Source organism: Patella vulgata, chromosome 1 (assembly GCF_932274485.2).
Source record: "Patella vulgata chromosome 1, xgPatVulg1.2, whole genome shotgun sequence".
NCBI lineage: Eukaryota > Metazoa > Mollusca > Gastropoda > Patellidae > Patella > Patella vulgata.
In genome coordinates this window covers 15,993,079-16,015,746 of record NC_065879.2, presented here as the reverse complement: position 1 = coordinate 16,015,746, position 22,668 = coordinate 15,993,079, and the positions used below count along the sequence as shown (strand labels likewise).

General features: G+C 38.0%; 1 protein-coding gene across 1 annotated transcript; it reads left to right on the top strand.

Annotated features, from left to right (window-relative positions):
* Positions 1-15,908: 15,908 nt before the first annotated feature.
* On the top strand, positions 15,909-22,011 carry LOC126826880 (leukocyte elastase inhibitor). Its single transcript, XM_050555983.2, has 2 exons — positions 15,909-16,082; positions 20,181-22,011. The coding sequence occupies exon 2, from the start codon at positions 20,185-20,187 to the stop codon at positions 21,313-21,315; it is 1,131 nt and encodes a 376-aa protein (XP_050411940.1). The 5' UTR covers positions 15,909-16,082; positions 20,181-20,184; the 3' UTR covers positions 21,316-22,011.
* Positions 22,012-22,668: the final 657 nt, after the last annotated feature.

Here is a 22,668-nt window from a genome sequence, read left to right as displayed (position 1 = left end):
TATCGAAGGGAAATTTCCTCTCCGCTACCACACGCCTTTACGTTTAACATCAAATATTTTTCAACCGTTAAAACATTGCCAAACATAGACAAGTATTTCAATGTTCTGAATTACTTAATTCTCTGTTGTTCATGCCTAATTTGAAGTATTTTATGTGAACACGAATGAAAATGAAATCGGAAAATGTCAACACGGTATGGGAGAACCATTTCCGGTTGTGACTTGTATTCGTCTGAAGGAACGGACTTACAGATAATAATAACATGATTTCTGACCATTGTAATACCCAAATAATGTTGGAATGGCAAAAGAATTAACACCAACAAAAAATAATTTAAATAATGGCTCAACTTCTGGAATTTCCGTTGACGATTTACAACATTTCGTTTGAGATTAGTGCCGTGGTAAGTCAAAAAATTGGCCGTACAGTCCGTCAGCCGGATACCCGATTGTTACAAAGGCAATTTATTCAATATTTTATCATTATATATCGGTTTTCATACTAATTATTTATATGTTTAATTCATTGTAATTTTGGGAAAATACATGTATTTAACACCAAATTTTATTTGTTAGCCAGTAAAAAAACAAATTGAATCTAGGCCGACAAACACAAGGTGAAGGCTTTATTAAATTTAATAATAGACCTAGATTTTATGTTGTTGACGAAAATATACGAATAAAAACAGGGGAGTTGCTCCACGATAGTCTACATTTGGAGGAATAATGAAAATGTTCAAATGTAAAGTAGACCTACATTGTAAAAACAAAACAATTCTTCCAGTCAAAATCCTAGCATTAGTGCCACCCTACTAGGCCTACAAGTGCCTTAGCCTACTGTCGTATGGGTACCTACCTAGTCTTCTTTTAAAAGTTTTAGAGAATTATTTAGATGCACCACAAATAATTTGTTTTTATTGGTCAATGTTGTTAGATAATAATGTATATACAAAATAGAAATCTTCTTGTAACATGTAAGCAATGCTTGCAGAGAACAAACAATAGTGAAACAACAGTTACCGGTATGTTATTTTTAAAATTATATAGTTGCTATGGCAACCACCCAAAGTTCTTAATATTTTACTAAAAATTATGCAATTTATAACAATTATACAATTTATAACATTTAATATCACATTGCTTTTAGATGCTAAAAGCTTTCTTTAAAATCAGTGATCACATGTTTCATTATGGTAAAAACACGTACCATTCAAAATGCTATAAAATTGCATTTTTTGGGTTTGTTTTTCGTTTTGGTTGCCGACAACAAAATATATGTTAAATATACAAGAGTAAAGATATGTATTTTTTAATATTCACAAACTTCTGGACTTGTAAACAAAATTCACTTCAAGATTTTAATTCCTTCATATTTCATTTACAGTATGTCTTAATACCAGCCAAATAAATGGACAATTTGCTACCGCGGAATGTTTTCAAAAGTGAACCTCTTTCCAGCTCTTGGGAGAAGACATATTTATAAAGATTTTGATTTTATTTATTTTTTAAAATCTTGTCCAATAGCTTCTGATTTTAAATAATACAATTATCAATATTGATGTCATAATTATTGAAAAATAATGCTTTTTAAAAAAAAATATACAGTGGTTGCTATGGTAACCACTCAAACTCCTTAATATTTTGCTCAAACTTATATAATCGATATCATTTGACATTATATGGGTTTCAAATATTTTAAAATGCTTATTTTTAAATGTGGTGATCACTTTTTGGGTCATGGTAAACAGCGTTGAAAATGGTCAAAAATTGCATTTTTTCCATTTTGGTTGCTATGACAACCAAATTTGATAATATATGGCGGATTAAAAATATGTAATTTTAAAAATTCACAAACTTTTTAACATATTCCCATAATTTCACTTGTGTATCTCCATTCCTTCTTATTTTACTAATGACCCAAAAACGCCCCAAAAATAGGCAATTGTGTGCCACGGAAAATTGTTCAAAAATGAACATATATTCAGCTCTTGAGAGAAGGCATATAGATATTTTTACTATTTTTTTTTCTGTTTATCTTACTTGATAGCTACTGACCTTAAAATGCATAACAACCAGGTTCAATATTTTAGATATAACATGGACAAGATCATTTTTAAAGGGGAAGACCAACGATTTTCAATAAGGTTTCCATAAATAATAAATATATATTTAGAAATAATCCCTCCTATAACATATGCGAAAAATAATTTGCAAGCGAGAAATTAATTTTTATTAATACCGGAAGTGACGTAGTTGGTTCGACACGCTCACTGGTCACTAGTAAACATACAAATTTGGAGCAAGTTTAGCGCTGTATTTTGTGATCGTTTCGCCGTTTGGCAGAAAATCTGATGAAAGGTAATCTTTATTAGGATATTAAGAACATGAACTTACGGTGTTTTGAAGGTATAATATACAACGCGTTTGTGTAAATTAAGTTTCTAAACTGGACACTGTGACACAATTTAAGCCACATGGCTAATTGTTTAAATCACGTGATAGCTGGCACGTGACAGATATTAACCGAACACAAATTGGCGACCTATTCGGCTAGCGAACCTATTCGACCGATCCAGCTGGCAACCTGTTCGTTGGCAACCTATTCAGAATGAGAGCGCACCCCTTTAATATGATTGTGCCAACTTTTACTAATAATATTTCGAAAGCTTATTTAATCAGCTTTCAGAATATATTTAGTTGGATGTCCAGAATTTTGTAAGATAATGCGAAATTACATCTCTATTCTGAGCTAAAGGAATGGATAAATGATAATATATTCTACTTTCATTTGATAGACGTTACGTTGGATTTTATTGGTTCATAAAAATAGATGAGTTTTGGCGACTGTTGAATTTATTCTGAATAGGTTGCCAACGAACAGGTTGCCAGCTGGATCGGTCGAATAGGTCGCTAGCCGAATAGTTCGCCAATTTGTGTTCGGTTAATATCTGTCACGTGCCAGCTATCACGTGATGTAAACAATTAGCCATGTGGCTTAAATTGTGTCACAGTGTCCAGTTTAGAAACTTAAATTACACAAACGCGTTGTATATTATACCTTCAAAACACCGTAAGTTCTTGTTCTTAATATCCTAATAAAGATTACCTTTCATCAGATTTTCTGCCAAACGGCGAAACGATCACAAAATACAGCGCTAAACTTACTCCAAATTTGCATGTTTACTATAGTGACCAGTGAGCGTGTCGAACCAACTTACGTCACTTCCGGTATTAATAAAAATTAATTTCTCGCTTACAAATTATTTTTTGCATATGTTATAGGAGGGATTATTTCTAAATATATATTTATTATTTATGGAAACCTTATTGAAAATCGTTGGTCTTCCCCTTTAATAAAAAGAATTGACCAAAATCACTTTGACAAAATTGAATTTTTGAGAAAACCTATGTATTTTGGAGTTACTGGGGAGGTCGGAGTAATTGTTACACAAATGTAAAAATCGAAACATAATTAGCCTTAAAGTTGTATTTCGTGAATTTACATCTACATTTTTGATAGTTTCGATACGAAATGAAATATGGCATCGCAAAAAACATCAAAAATGACTTTTTCAAGGTGTTGAAAAACCTTTCTTCCGCGAAAAGTAAAAAATCACAACTTTGAGCCTACATAAAAATAAAATTTCATCCGAATTTTGAATCTGTAAAAAATTTTGTGAGAAGAATGATGAGATCTACTTGAAAAACTTATAAAATCAAATGTATAATCATAATCTCAAAATCACCTTTTCCACCTAATATAATTATATTCATTTAATGTACATTTACCTTTGAAAAAAAACCATGTTGAGAACACGGTATCAGGGTAGACAATATTAGATATATAAAAGTAGGCAAAGAAAACTGTAAATGCTTTCATGAAACTAACCACAATAGTAACAACCACATTGTCTACCTTAACCATAAACTCCACTGCAGACCCTACAAAATAAACATACATATACTAAGGATGTATTCTTGAATATCAGGATAGGAGTGGGAGAGAGGGGGGGGGGGGTAACGTCTAGTCGACACAAACTAGAGATAGAGAGAGAGGGGGGGGGGGGGTAACGTCCAGTCGACAAAAACTAGGTCATTCCTTGACTAACATATGGTTCAATTTTATTTCAATAATCCGCTTGTACGTAGGGGTCTTTAGCAGTGGGAGGAAACTGGAGGGCCCCACGAGGTTGGACAGGCGACCCTACTCCTTGTCACGTGCAAGCTTAGGCTCGATACCACGCCACTTGACTCAATGACCAATGACAGATCTTATCTAAAGCGCACGCTTTAAATCACTCGACCATCAAACCCCTATCAGGATAGGAAATGAGATGGGGTATTTATTTCCACTCAACTCCTTACTGGGTTACATGTACATTGTATATCGAGACAATTGAACGGTTATTGCAATTTATTTAGGTGCATGCGTAAGGGTCTTTGCAGTTGAAAAGGAATCCATATCTCCATACCACATACATCTGTAAGGGAAAAAAAAGAAATAACAAAAGGTAAAGCTTAAAGTAGCTAAGTGCGTAACTCAATATCATCCAAACACGATTTTTTTTTGCAATTGAAATCCGCATTGGTATTGTGATCTTACCTGGAAAAGATGGGCTTCTGATATCCAATATTTAAGACAAAATCAACATTTTACCATTGGTACACGAATCGTGTACCATAATGCGTTTTAGCGCCATTTGTAACAAGGTGCTTAAAGAATGAGGCTAGACATATTCCAAAAGTCCTGTCAAACGGTGATATCATGTTCTTATTTGGAGAGCATGTGCAATGTTAACTGGAATAACCAGACGCTAGAAACTGACTTGCGGTTGAGACTTCTGGCGTATTTCGCCGAACATAACTGATGACAATCATAGGCGTACGGGGAAATTTTTGACTGGGGGGGGGGGGAGGCGGTGGTGGTTGGTGCCCAAAAAAATGTAGTTAGGTTCTTAGTATGTTACATAATAATCATAAATTCGCTGTTATACCGCCATTTCACTGGGCCACGGAAGACTTGCGGAAGTAAATCCGCAAATGTACCGCAAAGTCCGTAAGTCTTTCCTCTCACTCCGTATGGCTCCGCCAGGAAGCGCAGTGAATCCGTAGTCATTCCTCGTCGTCCACAGACTTTAGCGAGCCCAAATTGTTCCGCGAACGTTCCTTTAAATATCGTTTGCGGAAAAATTTTCCGTGCTCTTCCGCAATTAAACCGGGATCGATCCGAGAGTCTTCCGTATACAAACGTAGTTGCCGCAAGTTGTCCGCATGTATACCGCAGGCATTCCATTACTTTCCGAGGGTGTTAAAGGGATACGGATGACCTTCGTTCATGTAAGGAAGAATACGGAAGACCTTCGCCTGCGAAAGGAAAGCGCGGTATATCACGGAATGTTTACGGAAAAGATGCGGATGGGACGCACAAGAACGAGGGATAGCCGGCCTGACGACAGATTAGTTACGGATTAGGCGCGGTTAATATACGGGTCATTTGCGTACTGCATGCGGTACGCGAGGACTACTTGCAGAAGCGGCGAATCAATCGCGGTTTGTTTGCGGACTTAACGCGGAAAAAAATTTCAGGGTATAGAATCCGTGGAAAGCCGACTTCGATTTATAGATATTTCTACCTCGACGGCAGAGCTGCGGAAAAAAATCACGGAAAAATTGCGGACCACATGGGAATGAGCACGGAAGACATAAGGATAATTTGCGGGTCACACTCGGCAGTAGCGGAATAACTGCGGTATCTGGGGATACTAATCCGTTTGGCACGGTAGAACTGCGGATTAATCGCCGAGTACTTGCGTTATACGCGGAATAATTGCGCAACAAGTGCGGGCAATCTTCGGCAACAGCGTTTGGTCTCGGATCAATCACGGCGTACCTGCGGAAAAATTGGTAAGAGCACATGATTTGCACGTGATTTCGACCAAAAAAATTGCTGGACCCTTTTTCTTACAACTAGGCTTCCCCTTTGGCATCTTAAAACAATTGTTTGCAATATCTGTTGTCGATGACGAGGTATGAATGAAGGATGACTTTGCACGGATTTTATACCCTGCAAATTCTTTCGCGGGAAGTCCGCAAACGAGTCGTATATTAACCGCGCCTAATCCGTGACTAACCCGTCATTACACCGCTCTGTAATGCATCATTATCCATGGTGTCAGGCTATTTACGCCACTTCAGTATCTCATCCGCGTCTAATCCGCAACATTTCGTGAACAGACCGCGCTTTTTTTTCGCAGGCGAAGGTCTTCCGTATTTTTAATTACACGAACGCATGTTATCTGTGACTATCTGACACCCGCGGAAAGGGACGGAATGTCTGCGGTATACATGCGGACAACTTGCGGCAACTGCGTTTGTATACGGAATAACAGCGGAAAACTTGCGAATGTTACGGGTCGCTCCCGGTTTAACTGCAGAAGAGCACGAACACATTTTTCCGCAAACGTTCTTTTGAACATGTTTAAATGAACGTTTGCGGAAAATTTTGGGCGCGCGGAAGGCTGCGGATGATGTGGAATGTATACGGATTCACTGCGCTTCCTAGCGGAACAATACAGTACAACAGGAAAGACATACGGTACTTTGCGGTATAATTGCGGATTTGCTTCCGCAAGTATTCCGCGGTATAGTGAAATGGGGATATAAGTCCGTGCTTTCTGTCTTCAAAACAGTGATTTTATCGGCGGAATCCAGTGTCATCCTTTGATCTTTACCGATTTTCCGCAGGTACGTCGCGATTGGTCTGAGACGAAACGCGATTGCCGAAGATGGTCCGCGCTTGTTCCGCAGTCATTCCGAAGTTCTACCTTGCCAAACGGATTAGTACCGCCAGCTACCGCAGTTATCCCGCGTATTTTCCGCCATTGCCGAGTGTAGCCCGCAAGTTGTCCGAATATCTTCCGTGACGATCTGGGCGCATTCCTAAGTGTTCCGCAGTTTCTCCGCCGCTTCGCCGTGATTTGTACCGTATTTTACCCGTATGTGTTCCGAAGATACCGTGACTGTTCCGAAGGTATTCCGAGAGCGTGTGAAATAGACATTTTCCGTGGAATTTGTTTTCCACTTTTCCGCGTAAAAATGCCGAAGCTCTTCCGTAGAAGCCATTCCGCGGACGTCCGTGAGTACCGCAGCTTTCCGCAGCTCAGTGAACTGGGGGTATTAAATTGGACACATTCAAGAACACAATATTTTTTTTAATACAACTTTTACAAAGTACAATTGTGTGCCAAAATTTTCCCAGCATTTGGTGCCCAAAATGGGGGGGGGGGGCAGCCCCCCCCCCCGTCCCCCTACCCCCAGCTCGTACGCCTATGATGACAATTCACAGTAAAACGGACACGATTGAATGTAAAACAGTTTATATAAATTCATATTACATTACTATATTTTGCGACCCATTTGTGCCAATTTCTAGGTCCAAAATATTAGCGATTTAGCTCCTTTAAGATACCTAATGCAACAATCCTTGGAGTTGTAGGACAGGATAACTGAACTTCTTGTTCTGTTAATGTTTCCTGAAAAAGACCAAAAAAAAAAAGAAGAAAAAGATTATGCTACAGTAATATGAGAATGGGGGCCACGCTGGCTCAGTGAGTAAGACTCTGGCTCGCTAGGCTGGAGGTCGCGGGTTCGATCCCGGTATTGGCCGAGAAAGTTCATCGGGATTTTCCGGCGTGGTTCCCCTTGTCAGTGGTGCAGGACGGAGGGCCTGACAAGGACAGCTGTCTAGTCGTCCTGTGTACACATTGGCGTGCACATAAAAGATCCTTTGAATTCGATATAAGAGTAGGCCGTAGCGCCGCTATCCCGGCAAAATTTCCCTCATAGCATACTGTATGGCGTATGTCAGTCTTCATTAGCCCAGTCGGAGCAGAACAGTAGGACGTTAAACCCCATTTCATTTCATTTCAATATGAGAATGGCTAAGTTGATATATAATTTAAACATTAAAGTGCTCTAATAATCAAAAAATTACTAACGCGGAGCATTTGTGCAAGTGGTTTGGCTGAGAAATGAGAAAATAAAAAAAGAACCACAGTGAACTAGAAAATTTTAACTGTAAGCCCTTATTCATACTAAGTATTACATAATGAAACACCGAGACTAATTATACTAATACTGAGAAAACTTACATCGACATAGACAAATATCTCATCTATTTTCTCATTCATGTATTTCACAACAAAATCCACTACGTTGTTGTAGAGAATCGGGTGACCTTAGCTAGACTTGACGACTGTTGTGCTGAAGTGGGTCTTCAAAAAATGCTATCAATCTGGATGCCTTCTTCTCAAGGGATCCTTCCAGTTGTTTCTTTAAATTTAATCCTGTCAACTGGTCAAAATGAATGACTGCCCCTACATACTTAAATAATAGGGGTCACTTCACCAACAATATAGTTGGGTACGAGACCTAAAATCAGTGACCAATTTGCGGGGACGTTGTTTTGAAGGTGGTTTCTATATGATAAAAACCCGCTGAAACGATTAAGCTTGGGTGCCTCTCTCTAAAATGCTGGCGGGATCCGCTAGAGGGCCAAATCCAAAATGGCTGCCAGATTTGGCGGGAAAACATAAAATTATTTAATTGAGACTTCTGAGGTGTCTATTCGTATGTTTTAAGGGTCTCTGAATCGAAATATCGCATACGGCCACTAGTTTTGCCAATATGGTCGAACAATTCAAGATGGCCGCCATTTTTAGCCTGCAAAATAATTTTGTCAACTATATCCAAGTTGTATGTTTTCGAGGTCGAGGTAATCAGTTTTGATGAAGTTGTATCCATATAAGGCAACCAGCAATAAGAGTGAAAGAAATGAAGTTACTCACCGATATTTACCACCTGATATACCCTGTAATTAATGATTTTAATTTAATCAACGCTTGATAATGGATCCATGTAATATTTAATCATCATCAACTTAAAGTCAAAGTGTTACTCATCAAAATCACAGTCATTCGATTCAAAAGATGGATCCAGTTCTGATTATTCAGATTATTCCTCCGAAGTTGAAGTTTCGTCGGAATCTTCATCATTTGCACTATCATTGTCATGAACAAACAAGTCACTTATCAGCGGCCTAGTAATGCTGGATTCTCATATCCAATTGACACCCACTGTCCAGATTGGAGCAGTTTCCACCCATTACCAAAGGGAGAGTGTATGACCTTAGACTTTGGGTAATTAAGCATTAAATATGCCCGAAAATTGGCGCTGGTTAGTATAAGTTTGTAAGACTCCTCATCCGGTGGTAGCAGGCGAAAGTTTTTTCTTTTTATGCTAGACTATTTCTTGGCTCTCGCTTCTGTAAAAAAAAATTGCTGAAGCTATTACGCTCTCAAAAATGCTGGTGGAATCTGCTGGACGGCCAAATTCAAAATGGAGGCCAAATTTGGCGCTAAAAATATAAAATATTTGACATAGGCTTATTAGGTGGCTAGCTCTATGCTAAAGAATACGGTTTCATAGCTGCTTCTTAGCCTGATTAAACTTGCACCATATTATTTCTATTTGCTTGGAATTCCCCAGGCCTCATTGCGTCGACGGTGCTCCACACTGAAAGACCCTAATATATTCATCAGACCCCATTCTTGTGCCAGGGTTGATGGATAAAGGCTCATATAAGTGTATTCCAAGCAAATAGAAACAATATTATTAAGCTGCGGGTCATTTGATGGGAACACCCTCACTGCGGCTCTCAATTTGTAGCTATCACTCCAATCAAAATTGAATTCATCGACACTGAAAACATCCAATTTAACACCAAACTTGATCAAAGTTGAAAAATATCCCAGCAAGAAATGGCGGTCACCTTTGATTTTTCGGCCATATTTGCCAAAATATGGCTGGACGAATTTTTAGTGCCAAATTTGGCCTCCATTTTTAATTTGGCCGTCCAGCAGATTCCGCCAGCATTTTAGAGAGCGGCACTCAAGCGTAATCGCTTCAGCAAGTTTTTTTTCATATAGGAACCATCTCCAAGAAATATTTAAGCATAAAACGAAAAAACTTTCGCCTGCTACCACCTGATGAGGAGTCTTACAAACTTATACTAACCAGCACCAATTTCCGGGCATATTTAATGCTTAATTACCCAAAGTCTTAGGTCATACAATCTCCCTTTGGTAATGGTTGGAAACTGCTCCAATCTGGACAGTGAGTGTCAATTGGATATGAAAATCCAGCATTACTAGGCCGCTCATAAGTGACTTACTTGTTCATAGCAATGATAGTGCAAATGATGAAGATTCCGACGGAACTTCAACTTTGGAGGAACAATCAGAATCTGAATAATCAGAACTGGATCCAACTTTTGAATCGAGTGACTGTGATTTTGATGAGTAACACTTTGACTTTAAGTGGACAAGTTGATGATGATTAAATATTACATGGATCCATTATCAAGCGTTGATTAAATTAAAATCAATTAACTACAGAGTATATCAGGTGGTAAATATCGGTGAGCACCTTCATGTTTTTCACTCTTATTTCTGGTTGCCTTATTATATGGATACAACTTCATCAAAATTGATTACCTCGACCCCGAAAACATACAACTTAGATATAGTTGACACAACTATTTCGCAGGCCAAAAATGGCGGCCATCTTGAATTGTTCGGCCATATTGTCAAAACTAGTGGCCGGATGGAATTTTGATTGCGATATTTCGATTCAGAGACCCTTAAAACAAGTCTCAATTAAATAATTTTATATTTTCCCGCCAAATCTGACAGCCATTTTGAATTTGGCCCTCTAGCGGATTCCGCCAGCATTTTAGAGAGAGGCACCCAAGCTTAATCGTTTCAGCGGGTTTTTATCATATAGAAACCACCTTCAAAACAACTTCCCCGCAAATTGGTCACAGATTTTAGGTCGCATGCCCGACTAAGTATTATTACTAATACTGTTACTGTTAGTGCCAAAACTATGCCTACTTATAACCCTATCATTGTTTTTATAGTGTTTTCTTAACATGTGCGATTTAAATGCAGCATAGGACGTTAGACTGATAACTACACAACTCTTTACATCAATTAAACTTCACGTTGGGTTCATTTGCATGACAGCTGCAGTGGTAGACATATTGTCCAACAGCTTCTGTGGAAAAATTGCAATGTTGACATTCATACATGTTTCATGGCACATGTATCATTTAACGTATATATACTCACCGTATGTGATATTAACAGCGGGGAACATATTTCAGTTAGAATGGATGCGTTTTGATTATAATTTCTAAGAATACTCAGTAGGCCTAATGTCTTTCTGCTTTTCGGGGGTTTGGATGGCTGAATGGTTAGCGTGTGCGCGCTGTATCATAAAGTCTGTCATTGAGTCAACTGGCGTGGTTTCGATTCCCCGGTTGTACGTAGCAAGAAGTAGGGTTGCCTGTCCAACCTCGTGGGTTTTCTCCTGGTCCTCCGGTTTCCTCCCCCTGCTAAAGACCCCTACGCGCAAGCGAATTATTGAAATAAAATTAAACCATACGTTAGTCCCGAAATGACCTGGTTTGTTTCGAGTGGACGTTAAACCCCATTTCTCTCTCTCTCTTTCTGCTTTTCCCGCTTTTAACTACCATCTACCGGATATATACACGCGGTTGTCAAGCACCTCTTTAGCATCTTTAGTACCTAGGAGTATACTGCCATTGTATGCGGTTGTCAAGTACACTATAATAGGTCTTATCACCGATTTCTATTAAATACTATAGAAATCGGTAGGTCTAATACGACATAAATACAATATTTGTATACATAAAATGGAAGATAATTTGAAACAATATTGTTACCATGACTTTCCGTGAAGTAAAAGATTTAATTCTTGAATAATTGATTGTTCAGAATGTCTGATCATTCGGACAACTTCAACAATTTCCGTGACAGTAGAGAATCTGCCTTAACGTAGACTTCATCAGTTTGTATGACTTATCGCTTTGTGCCGGGCCTAGGCCTACTTATAATGTTGTCATGGAAATAGTGTTTGTCAAGTGAATTTAATTATGCGTAGGCCTATAGATGTATAACATAAAATGGTTAAACTTGGATTTGTTATGCTTCGTGGATTTTGGTTTTAGGTATAAGTACATCACTGTGATGACATGCTCTGCAGGTTTAGACTTTGCTTTACGATAAAAATACGTCGGCATGAGACATCAGACATTAATAATACGACTGCATCTGATATTTGTTTAGGCCCGCAAATAAATGTCTTATAGTGGGAAATTAAACCAATGCAGAAAACATAATTGTAAGCTTACAGGATGGTGTTATCTTGAATTTACCTGCGTAGGCCTAATCAGAAACATATAGGCTTATTTTACAATAATTGCCCCAAAAAGATAATCAATTATACCTGTTTACAGCTTAAAGATGCATTATGTAAGATTTAGATAAAGAACTGACAATTCTCGCTATAATAGTTAAAAAATAGATAATGTAAAATGAATATATTGAAAAATTCAGTCAAATTACTTTATTCTGGGCGCAGTTATGAGCAAAGTCTCGATTGCCAAAGCACTATATTCCCACGATAATAAACGAAGTCTCGATTATCCAACAACTAACAGTTTAGTGCTTTAATTTTTGAATTGGCGCGGTGTTCTAATCTATTTAAAATCGGAGCCACCCGATGGTCTAGAGAGTTGATTATGGGCTTGTTCTTGTTATGTAAATACATGTCTAAATGAAATGAAATGGGGTTTAACGTTCTACTGTTCTGCTCCGACTGGGTTAATGAAGACGGGCATAAGCCATACTGTGTGCTACGGCCTACTCTTATATCGAATTCCAACTGCCAAGGGATCTTTTACATGCACGGCAATGTGTACACGGGACCTCGGTTTTTTGTTCTGCACTACTGACAAGGAGGAAGCACGCCAGAAAATCCCGATGAACTTTCTCGGCCAACGCGATCCTCTAGGTTAGCGAGCCAGCATCCTACTCACTGAGTCATCGCGTCTCCCATAATTGTCTAAATACTAATTTGTATTACATTTGAAGCCACCAGAAAAAAGACCTGCGATAGGCAGATTTAGCTTTTACATAATGCATCTTTAATTTCGAGGGTGTAATTTTGGTACCTTGTACAGCAGTAGAATAAGCATACTTGTATCTACTAATATACACCCTTAGCCATTGCTCTAGTTGGTATATAGGTTATAATATACACTTTAAGCTACGGGTATTTTGGTGTTAATATGTTATGTGCTGTACATTTATAGAAATACCGTTAATTTACAAAAAAATGCACGTAAACCACAAGATTACAGTAAATTGCTCGTTATTTTATGACTAATTACCCGTAATGTAATTTTACAGTTGATTTCTGTAAATTTATACAGTAATTTTCCCGTTTTTTAACATAAATGTTTTACAGTGTTCCTTTTCAGCCCATCTCTGAAAATGGATAGAACGTCAAAACGTGTTGCAAATTTCTGTATTATTTGATTACTTTAATCATAAGTAGAAATACACCATGCTGAATGATAACTTGTATATTATCTACAAAACACAAAACAAATATGTTTCCGCTTTACCGAATAAACAATTTATTATCATTCATGAAGAAAGATATGGTGTTGAAACGTGTTGCCAATTTTCGTATTACATGGTAGACTTTAAATTATCAAATAAATTAACACATGATATTTTGATCGAGTTTTTTACAGCTGCAAGAACGTTTCCGTTTAATTGAAATTTTATTGTACGTTCGAGGGGAAAGTTTTACAGGTTTGAAATAATTTTGCGTGAAATAGGTGTCCTAAATACAAATGGTTTCACTGCAACATCAAATATCTGCTTTTTTAAATTTGGACATAGGGTGTCTTGTACCAATCACGAGCCACGAGTGAATAACTTTCTCCTCAGAAAAATACTATGCAAAACAAACATTTCAGTTTCGTCGAAAATTCCAATAAACAATTTATTTTTAGTTCGACCACATTTAGTTAGTATACCATATTTAAATGAAGCCGTGGTTACTATAGGTCTAAGTGATACCAGAGGGCTAGGGTCTATGGAGATGGAGTCCGGGTGGGGTGAGTGTTCTCTTCAACCGGGCGCCCAGAGGTGCATGTGAATAGTCATGTCTAGATTATATCCTGGTGTTTCTAGCTTATGTACATATTTAACTAGTCAGGTCATCCGTCCTGAACCACTGACAATGGGACACAACGTCGGAAAATTCCGATGAACTTTCTCGGCCAATGGAGCGATCGAACACGCAACCACCAGGATAGCGAGCCAGCGTCTTGTCCACTTAGCCACCGATAACTGGACCAAACTGTATTGGTTTCTCTTGCAATCTGTTCGGGGTCAATCCATGTTTGAGATTAACTTGTCCTGCCTAGTATCACACATGCCCTCATCCATGAACCCGGTTGGTGCAGAAGAGTAAGACGTTAGACCCTAGATGGGCGTGCCCCCACCCCTTGTCAGTGGTGTAGGATGGAGGCCGGGTAAAGGACAACGTAAAGTCATTAGATCTTGACGAAAAACCGAGGTCCCGTGTACATATTAACGTGCACATAAACGAACCTTTGACAGTTAGAATTCGAAATAAGATATAAGAGTAGGCCGTAGCGCCGCTGTCCGGACAAAATTTCCCTCATAGCACACTGCCTGGTGTATGCCATTCTTCATTAGCGCAGTCGGAACAGAACAGAAGGACGTTAAACCTCATTTGATTTCATTTCGGCATTAGATAATTTGTTTCTTTTAGTTGAATGCGTCTTCATTCTGATTTTATATTATCGAATATTATATGTTGTATTAGCTACTGTTTCACTCAGTTTCATTCCTTTATGTGTCTTTGGGGGGTTAGATGGCCGAATGGTTAGCACGTGCGCGCTGTATCATAAGGCCTGTCATTGAGTCAACTGGCGCGGTTTCAAATCCCCGGTTGTACGTGACAAGGACTAGGGTCGCCTGTCCAACCTAGTGGGTTTTCTGCGGGTCCTCCAGTTTCCTCCCACTGCTAAAGACCCCTACACGCAAGCGAAATATTGAAATAAAATTAAATCATATGTTAGTCCCGAAATGACCTAGTTTGTGTCGAGTGGACGTTAAACCCCATTTCTCTATCTCTCTTTATGTGTCTTTATATTATTTTACTACTTTCTGAATAGTGGTATTAGATGTTCCGTGTGGAGTATTATATAATTTGGTTTAAAGTGTATCCGTCATTTATATTATTTTACATGTTCTGCTTTATTTAGTTGTTTTTTTGGTTTTTTTGTTCTTATTTTTGTTTTATGACCGCGCCCTGTAATAACGTTTCTCATGTTGTTTAGTATGGGGCGGAATATGCGACATAATTCTAACTCTTCATCTAGAAATTGCTATGCTGATATACTTACTACAATAAATTTAATTTATTACTTAGATAAAGTAATTGGCAATATTTTTACATAAATGTAACAATTACGATACTACCATGCGACCCATGAAGCACGAATGACGTCATCAATGCCATATTGGAATCACAATGATCCAAGCAACAGGCACGCCAAGTTAAATGTCGATCGAAGTTAAATAATGCTAATCTATATTATTCGTTTCTTAAATACTATGTTTATATTATTTTACACTTTTCTTTTTTTTTTTATCTTTCTGGGACTAATATATGTTTCAATTGTATTGCAATAATTCGCTTGTGCGCATAGGTTTTTAGCTGTGGCAGTCAACCGGAGGAACCGTAGATAACTGATCAGGTTAGACAGGCGACCCAACGTGCATGCGTTCAACCATTCAGCCACCCAACCTCACTTGATTACTACGCCTTTCCATAACTGATAACATTACTCATAACATATCGTCATCTAGGGGACTACACCCATTCATAATGACTATAAGTATCAATAAAAATGACATGCTACTCCCGACCCAACGGCTTCTAGAGTTGATCTCAAGTAGGCTATTTTACGACCATTCAGTACTTTCAATATCATAAATGTCATGTACTAAATTAATATCGAAGTAACGTGGGCCGTTTATTGATTAAAACTGTACAACAATTCTCAATTATTCCGGTAGTGAGATACAAGTTCACAGGATATAACAATATATGTAAGTATTAAAACCTTGTTTAAAATGAAGTTAAATACAAACCGCAGAGTGATATCAGTGTGCGCACTGGTAATATGAATAGAGTAACATGCTATTATATATTGTGTTAATTGTATGCATCATATATCTGTAACGATCGTATACGTATATAGTCTACCTCCCGTGGAGTCGTTCTTAGAAACAATCTATCTCGTCTTAAAGTAACACTAGTGTCATAAGCTAAATCTGCCTACCGCAGGTCTTTCTTTAGGCCTGAAATCTTATATCAACTATTATCCGATATAAAGTAGATTAGAACACCGCGCCCACTAACTAATTAAATCACCTTGGCGGTTAGTTGGTGGATAATCGAGACTTCGCTTTAATTTAATTTAAAATGGAGAAGTGGGGCTTAGCTCCAAACAACCAGTACGGTGGATGCAATTAATACACACGTCTTGCCAAACCTTCAAAGGCTAATATCTTTGAATGACATTTTCAATATATTTATTTTGCATTATCTATTTTCGAACTATTATATTCAGAATGGCTAGTTCTTATCTAAATCTTACATAGTGTATATTTAAGCTTTTGTCAACCTCGAGCTTCTAATCATAACTTTTAATGTATTCTTGTCTTTGTGACCTCTTTTATGCTTTTATAGATAAATGCTCACTCCCAGCTATTTGTATCATATTATCCTTTACTTTGAGCCCATGCCAGGCAAAAATGGCGCCGTTTTTAGCTAAGGTTTTCTCACGGGCTTTATATACATTGGAACATACTCTTTCAAATAAGCTTGTGGGCCACCCTGAAATTTTCTTTAAATCCAAGATTTCGGCTAAAAATCCACAATTGCTACCAGAATAGCTAAAACGCTATTTCTGAGAGTTGTTTTTACCTATTCATTTTCTTTTTGCAACGGAGTGTGGCCTTTTATGATACAGAAAGATAATTAAGTCATAAAAAGTAACAGTAGGTACTTTAATACATTTAAATCCAAGATGGCCGCACTTACATAAATTGCTATAACTCTAGGTCTGAGTGTGATATGATTATAATTTTGGTTTCGAGGCACAGGTATTTGAGGTCAATGAATCCACATTTGTATTTTTATTTCACTGAAATCTTTGGTTCATACAAAAATCCAAGATGGCCGCCAATGCTGTCCACTGATATAGCATTGCTCATGCTAAAAAATAGTTAATACAATAAATTTTGATTCAATTTCTTAGTGTCCAAAGTATGGTTTCCAAAGTATATACATAGTTTGTTATCCTTGACTAAAGATCGGCGTCATTTTTGCCTGACATCAACCTGTCTAAGACGATACTTGTTGAAACGTTGCAGTTTTAAAGTTGCTAGTGAATGTTATCCATAATGCTGTGTTTCCTATCACCACATGCCTTACAGATAATTTGTTATCAATGGAGTTATATTGTGTTATAATATAGCATGTGTTATTATGGTAGGTCCTCTACAAACTTATTGTTTCAACCCAATTTTTGAAATAAAATTGAACCATATATTAGTCCCGAAATAACCTAGGTAGTGGAATCGCCTGTCCGACCCCGAAGGTTGTCTTTGGGCCATACAGTGTCCTAAGCCCTAGCGATTTATTGAATCCCAAAATGACTTAGTGTTTCTCGAGTGGAAGTTAAACTAAAGTTCTCTCTCTTTCTCCCTACACAAGTTAGTCAAGTGGGTGTTGAACTCCATTCTGTCCCACATATACCTGCACACCCACAAACTTAATGATTCTTGACTTGCGCGATAACTCTTGTTTAGGGTAAATGGGATAAACAATGGACAGTATCCAAAAGTTTCGAAAGCAATTATAAGGCTTAAATGTATAAATTAAAATGCATATTCAACAATTTCTTTGATTAAAGGCTGATTTATGACAACACATTATTCTGATTTGTATAATTGTCGCTTCCCACAAGTCATGTCATCCGGTGACGTCATATTCTTATCTGGAGAGCATGCTATGGGTGTAGACTGGAATAATTGAGGCGCTAGAGATTGCCATTCGATTGAGACTTGTGTCGATAACTTATTTGGAATTAGAGACAAAACGGAAACGATTGAATGTAAATCAGTTTGTATACATTTATAGTAAATTAGTATATGCATTGCGACCCATTTGTATCAATTTCTAGATCCCAAATATTAGCGACTTAGCTCCTTTAAGTTAAGTAGAGTTATATTATCTCATTTCTAGGCCATACATGTGTATGTGTGTGTGTTATCTAGATTACAAGTAGGACCTGTCAATGATTAAAAAATAACCGTCATTGTAGGTCCGTAACTAAGGCACTGACTCACTAAGCAGGATCTTCGGGAATTGAGGATGCTATTGCATAAGGTGGACAAGTGCCATTTCACAAAATCTGCCAAAAATAGTATTACAATTTAGACAATAATATGTAAATATTAAAGGGTGTACGGGTCTATTTTTCGGAATCTTAATATAGACAAACATGGGTTTAAAAGAAAATATTAATGTAATATGAGTGTGTGTAAAATGAGTTGTATTCAATTTTAAAAACGAAGTGTGTTAGGTGAAATTAAGTGTCAGTTGTTTAATTGTTCCTGGTGATCAGCCATTACTAATTACTTCCGTATTGCCTTGTAGGATATGTGTTATTTATTCATTACAAATAACAACCGAACCATAGAATATACGACTCGTGTACTGATTTTAAAATGTCCACTGTGTCTTAAATATTGGATATTATGGCCCCATACTTTTATAGAAAGATAATAACATCAATATTGATTAATTGGACCAATATTGAATTCTAATTATAGACTTTTTAATTTCAAACATTAAAGAAAATATTGGCTAAGAGGTCTAGCTCCTTTAACAAGAATTCTTTTTTTTGGTATATATGTTTGGGCTTCATTAGCCCCATTACGTTTAATATGCATTATCTTTAGGTATCACTGATATTAAATATAACCGGGTTCAACCTTTTACTTTTCTGCACTTAAAATCATATCTGATAACGTGAGAGAGAGAAAAATGGGGTTTAACGTCCACTAGATACAAACTAGGTCATTTCGGGACTAACATATGGCTCAATTTTATTCCAATAATTCGCTTGCGCGCAGGGGCCTTTAGCAGTGGGAGGAAACCGGAGGACCCAGAGAAAACCCACGAGGTTGAACAGGCGACCCTACTCCTTGTCACGTAGAACTGGCGAGTCGAAATCACGCCAGTTAACTCAATGACAGACCTTATGATACAACGCGCACGCGCAAACCAATCAGCCCCCGATAACATGTACTTATAACGTTAATACATGTTAATCTAAACGTTTATTATGCAATATCTTAAAGGATCGTGGACCTGAAATAAAATGAGGGGGTTCAACCTTTTACTTTTCGGAATTTAAAATCATATGTTCGATCCCAGTTTCCTGGCGATTTTCCGGCTTGGTTGTACCCTTGTCACTGGTGTAAGGTGCGGGTCTTGAGAGCCAATAGCGTCTAATCATTCGTATAGTACGCGACGCAGAGGCTTTGTGTACATGTTGGCAGTAGTAACTGGACGAAGAATAAGGGAAGCTTTTCCACATATCACATATCACACTGCATAGCGTATGCTCACCTTGCTTGATCTTGGTTAGTTTAGCAATATAACAATCACTGGATAACAATCACTAGCAAATTTAATAGTGCAACGTTTCAACAAGTATCCTCTTAGACAGGTCAATGCCAGAGAGAGAGAGAGGGGGGGGGGCGAGTAACGTCCACTCGACACAAACTATGTCATTTCGGCACTAACACATGGTTCAATTTTATTTCAACAATTTGCTTGCGCGTAGTAGTCTTTAGCAGTGGGAGGAAAGTCGATGGACCCGGAGAAGACCCACGAGGTTGGACACCAGACCCTACTCCTTGTCACGTAGAACGGGGAATCGAAATCACACCAGTTGACTCAATGACATACCTTATGATACAGCGCGCACGTGCTAACCATTCAGCCATCCAACCCCCTAGTTCAACAATGTCGGACCCCATTCATTTCATTTCATTAATACATGTAATTCATTATAGATTGGGATAGGAAAGAAACCAATGATTGTATCAACATTTCTTTTGTTCTTTCAGAATAATGGCGGGTGTTGTCGGGTCTCTGTCCACAGCCAGCAACGACTTTGGGTTAAATCTGTACAAGTCGGTGGTTACGTCTCCAAAAAGTCCTCAAAATGTGTTTATATCACCATTCTGTCTTCATAGTATACTCTCAATGACCTATGTAGGAGCTGCAGGCAATACCAAACAACAATTCGAGTCTGCCTTAAAATTGGATGGTTTGAAAGAAGGCACCCAAGAAGCTTACCAACAGTTTATCAACAAAGTTCCTTTAAAATATTTTAATATTGCCAACCGGCTTTATCTACAATCCAAGGGAACCGTTTTAGAGGACTTCAAGCAGAGCTGTAAAACTAACTTCAACGCCGAAGCCGTAACTTTGAGATTTGAAGACGATGCCGAGGCCGGGCGAACAACAATTAATCAATGGGTGGAAGGGGAAACAAAAGGAAAAATACAAGAACTGATTCCTCAAGGATCGCTGTCCTCTGATACTGCCCTGGTACTGGTGAACGCCATCTACTTTAAAGGCGACTGGGACGTCAAATTTGATAGGGCTACTACAATAAAAGATTCGTTTCATTTGAATGAGAATGAGTCACTAGAGGTCAATTTTATGAGGAAAGAAGCGAAATTCAACTTCGGTTACTCTGCTTCCCTAAATTGTCAGATACTAGAAATCCCGTATCAAAACAAAGACCTGAGTATGCTTATAGTGCTTCCACTAGTAATGGATGGGTTAAAAGACTTAGAGGCGAAGCTCGATTCAGCAGCTTTATCCAAACTTCAGACGGAAATGTCAGTTGATGAAGTTGAGATTCGTATACCACGGTTTAGCATTGAGTCATCTATGACGTTGATAGACAGTCTGACTTCGATGGGGATCGAGGAAGCTTTTATTGCAGGAAAGGCGGATTTATCAAAGATCGATGGCACCAGAAACCTCTTTGTTTCTGATGTTTTCCACAAGACATTCATTGTCGTAAACGAAGAGGGAAGTGAGGCGGCAGCTGCTGGAGCAGTAGGCATCTCCACAAAGATGTTACCACCCAGCTTTACCGCCGATCACCCATTCTTATTTTACATCAAAGACAACTCGACCGATATGATTCTGTTTTTGGGTCGATTAGTTCAACCTGGTTTAGTCTAGTTCGAAGACCGTCGTATTAAAGGGACATAATCATCGTCAAATGAATTTAAGATAACCATAGACGCCTTTAATTGAACACTGGCCTTCCGACCGTATTAAGAATGTGCGGTGGATAAGTCACTATTAAATGCATACAACTTTTAAATGAAAGGTTAAAACATGTATGTCGCTTTATTTGATTTTCAGATTTACCTAATCAGGACCTTGTCAATAGTTTAAGTTCCCCTTTAAAATACTTCGTATTTATCTAATCAGGATCCCCTTGAGGACATTAAAAATACATTATGCAAGACCTAAATCTGCCTATTGCAGGCCTTTTTGGGGCTTGAAATGTCATATAAACTATTAATTAGACATTTAATAACATGAACAAACCTTAACCAACCCTGGATGCCGTCTTATGTGTCAGAGTTTCACTGGACTTGAATCCGATTTGTTGCTCAACGCTCATTAATGATTTAATCCAAAATGGATAATCGAGAGTATGTTTTTATCGTACCAATGATGAGCGAGGCTAGACCTAAAATTCAAAAGGTAATATCTCAGTTTAGAGTAGAGCAATTTGACTGAAATTTTCAGCTCATCCCCTTTACATTATCTATTTTTTAACTATTATATTGCGAAGTACAAGCTCTTTAGCTAATCTTCCATAATGTCCCTTTAATTAACCTATTTCGTTTGTATACAACATTATAAACACACCATTTCGATGTAAATGTAATAATACTGTAATGAATAACAATAATACTACCATATGAATTAATAACGTGTTAATCTATAATTCGAACGCCCCAAGAGACACTCCCCTTTACTAGTCTTGAATCCCCGGTTGTACGTGACAAGAAGTAGGGTCGCCTGTCCAACCTCGTGGGTTTCCTCCGGGTGCACCGGTTTCCTCTCACTGCTAAAGACCCCTACGCACAAGCGAATTATTAAAATAAAAATTAACCCTGTGTTAGTCCCAAAATTACCTAGCATGAGTCGAGTGGACGTTAAACCCAATTTCTTTCTTTCTCCTCTTTACTAGTCTGATGTTATCGGTATTTTTCGGAGCTTTATTGGCTTTTTGATATACCTAATTAACGCATCAGTGTGCTTGTATACGGAGCGGGGTCGTCAGGTCCAGGCTTTATGTATGAATATCAAAGGGCGTGTCCATAACATTTCTCTTGTTTCTTGTTCCACAAACTATTATAATCTGTAACGGTGAATAGAATGGTGTTGACACTGTTATTATAGCACTTGCTCACTAAACAGGGCGTGCTTTGTAGTTACTGTTTACCATTTGTCATTGGTGCAGGAAGGAGGATCTGGCACGGAAAACGCACCTGGCTATTAGAATAGGTCGACAGA

What these genes read in the sequence shown, in the direction of transcription:
- LOC126826880 (XM_050555983.2), top strand. Translation starts at nt 20,185, where the DNA reads ATGGCGGGTGTTGTCGGGTCTCTGTCCACAGCCAGCAACGACTTTGGG.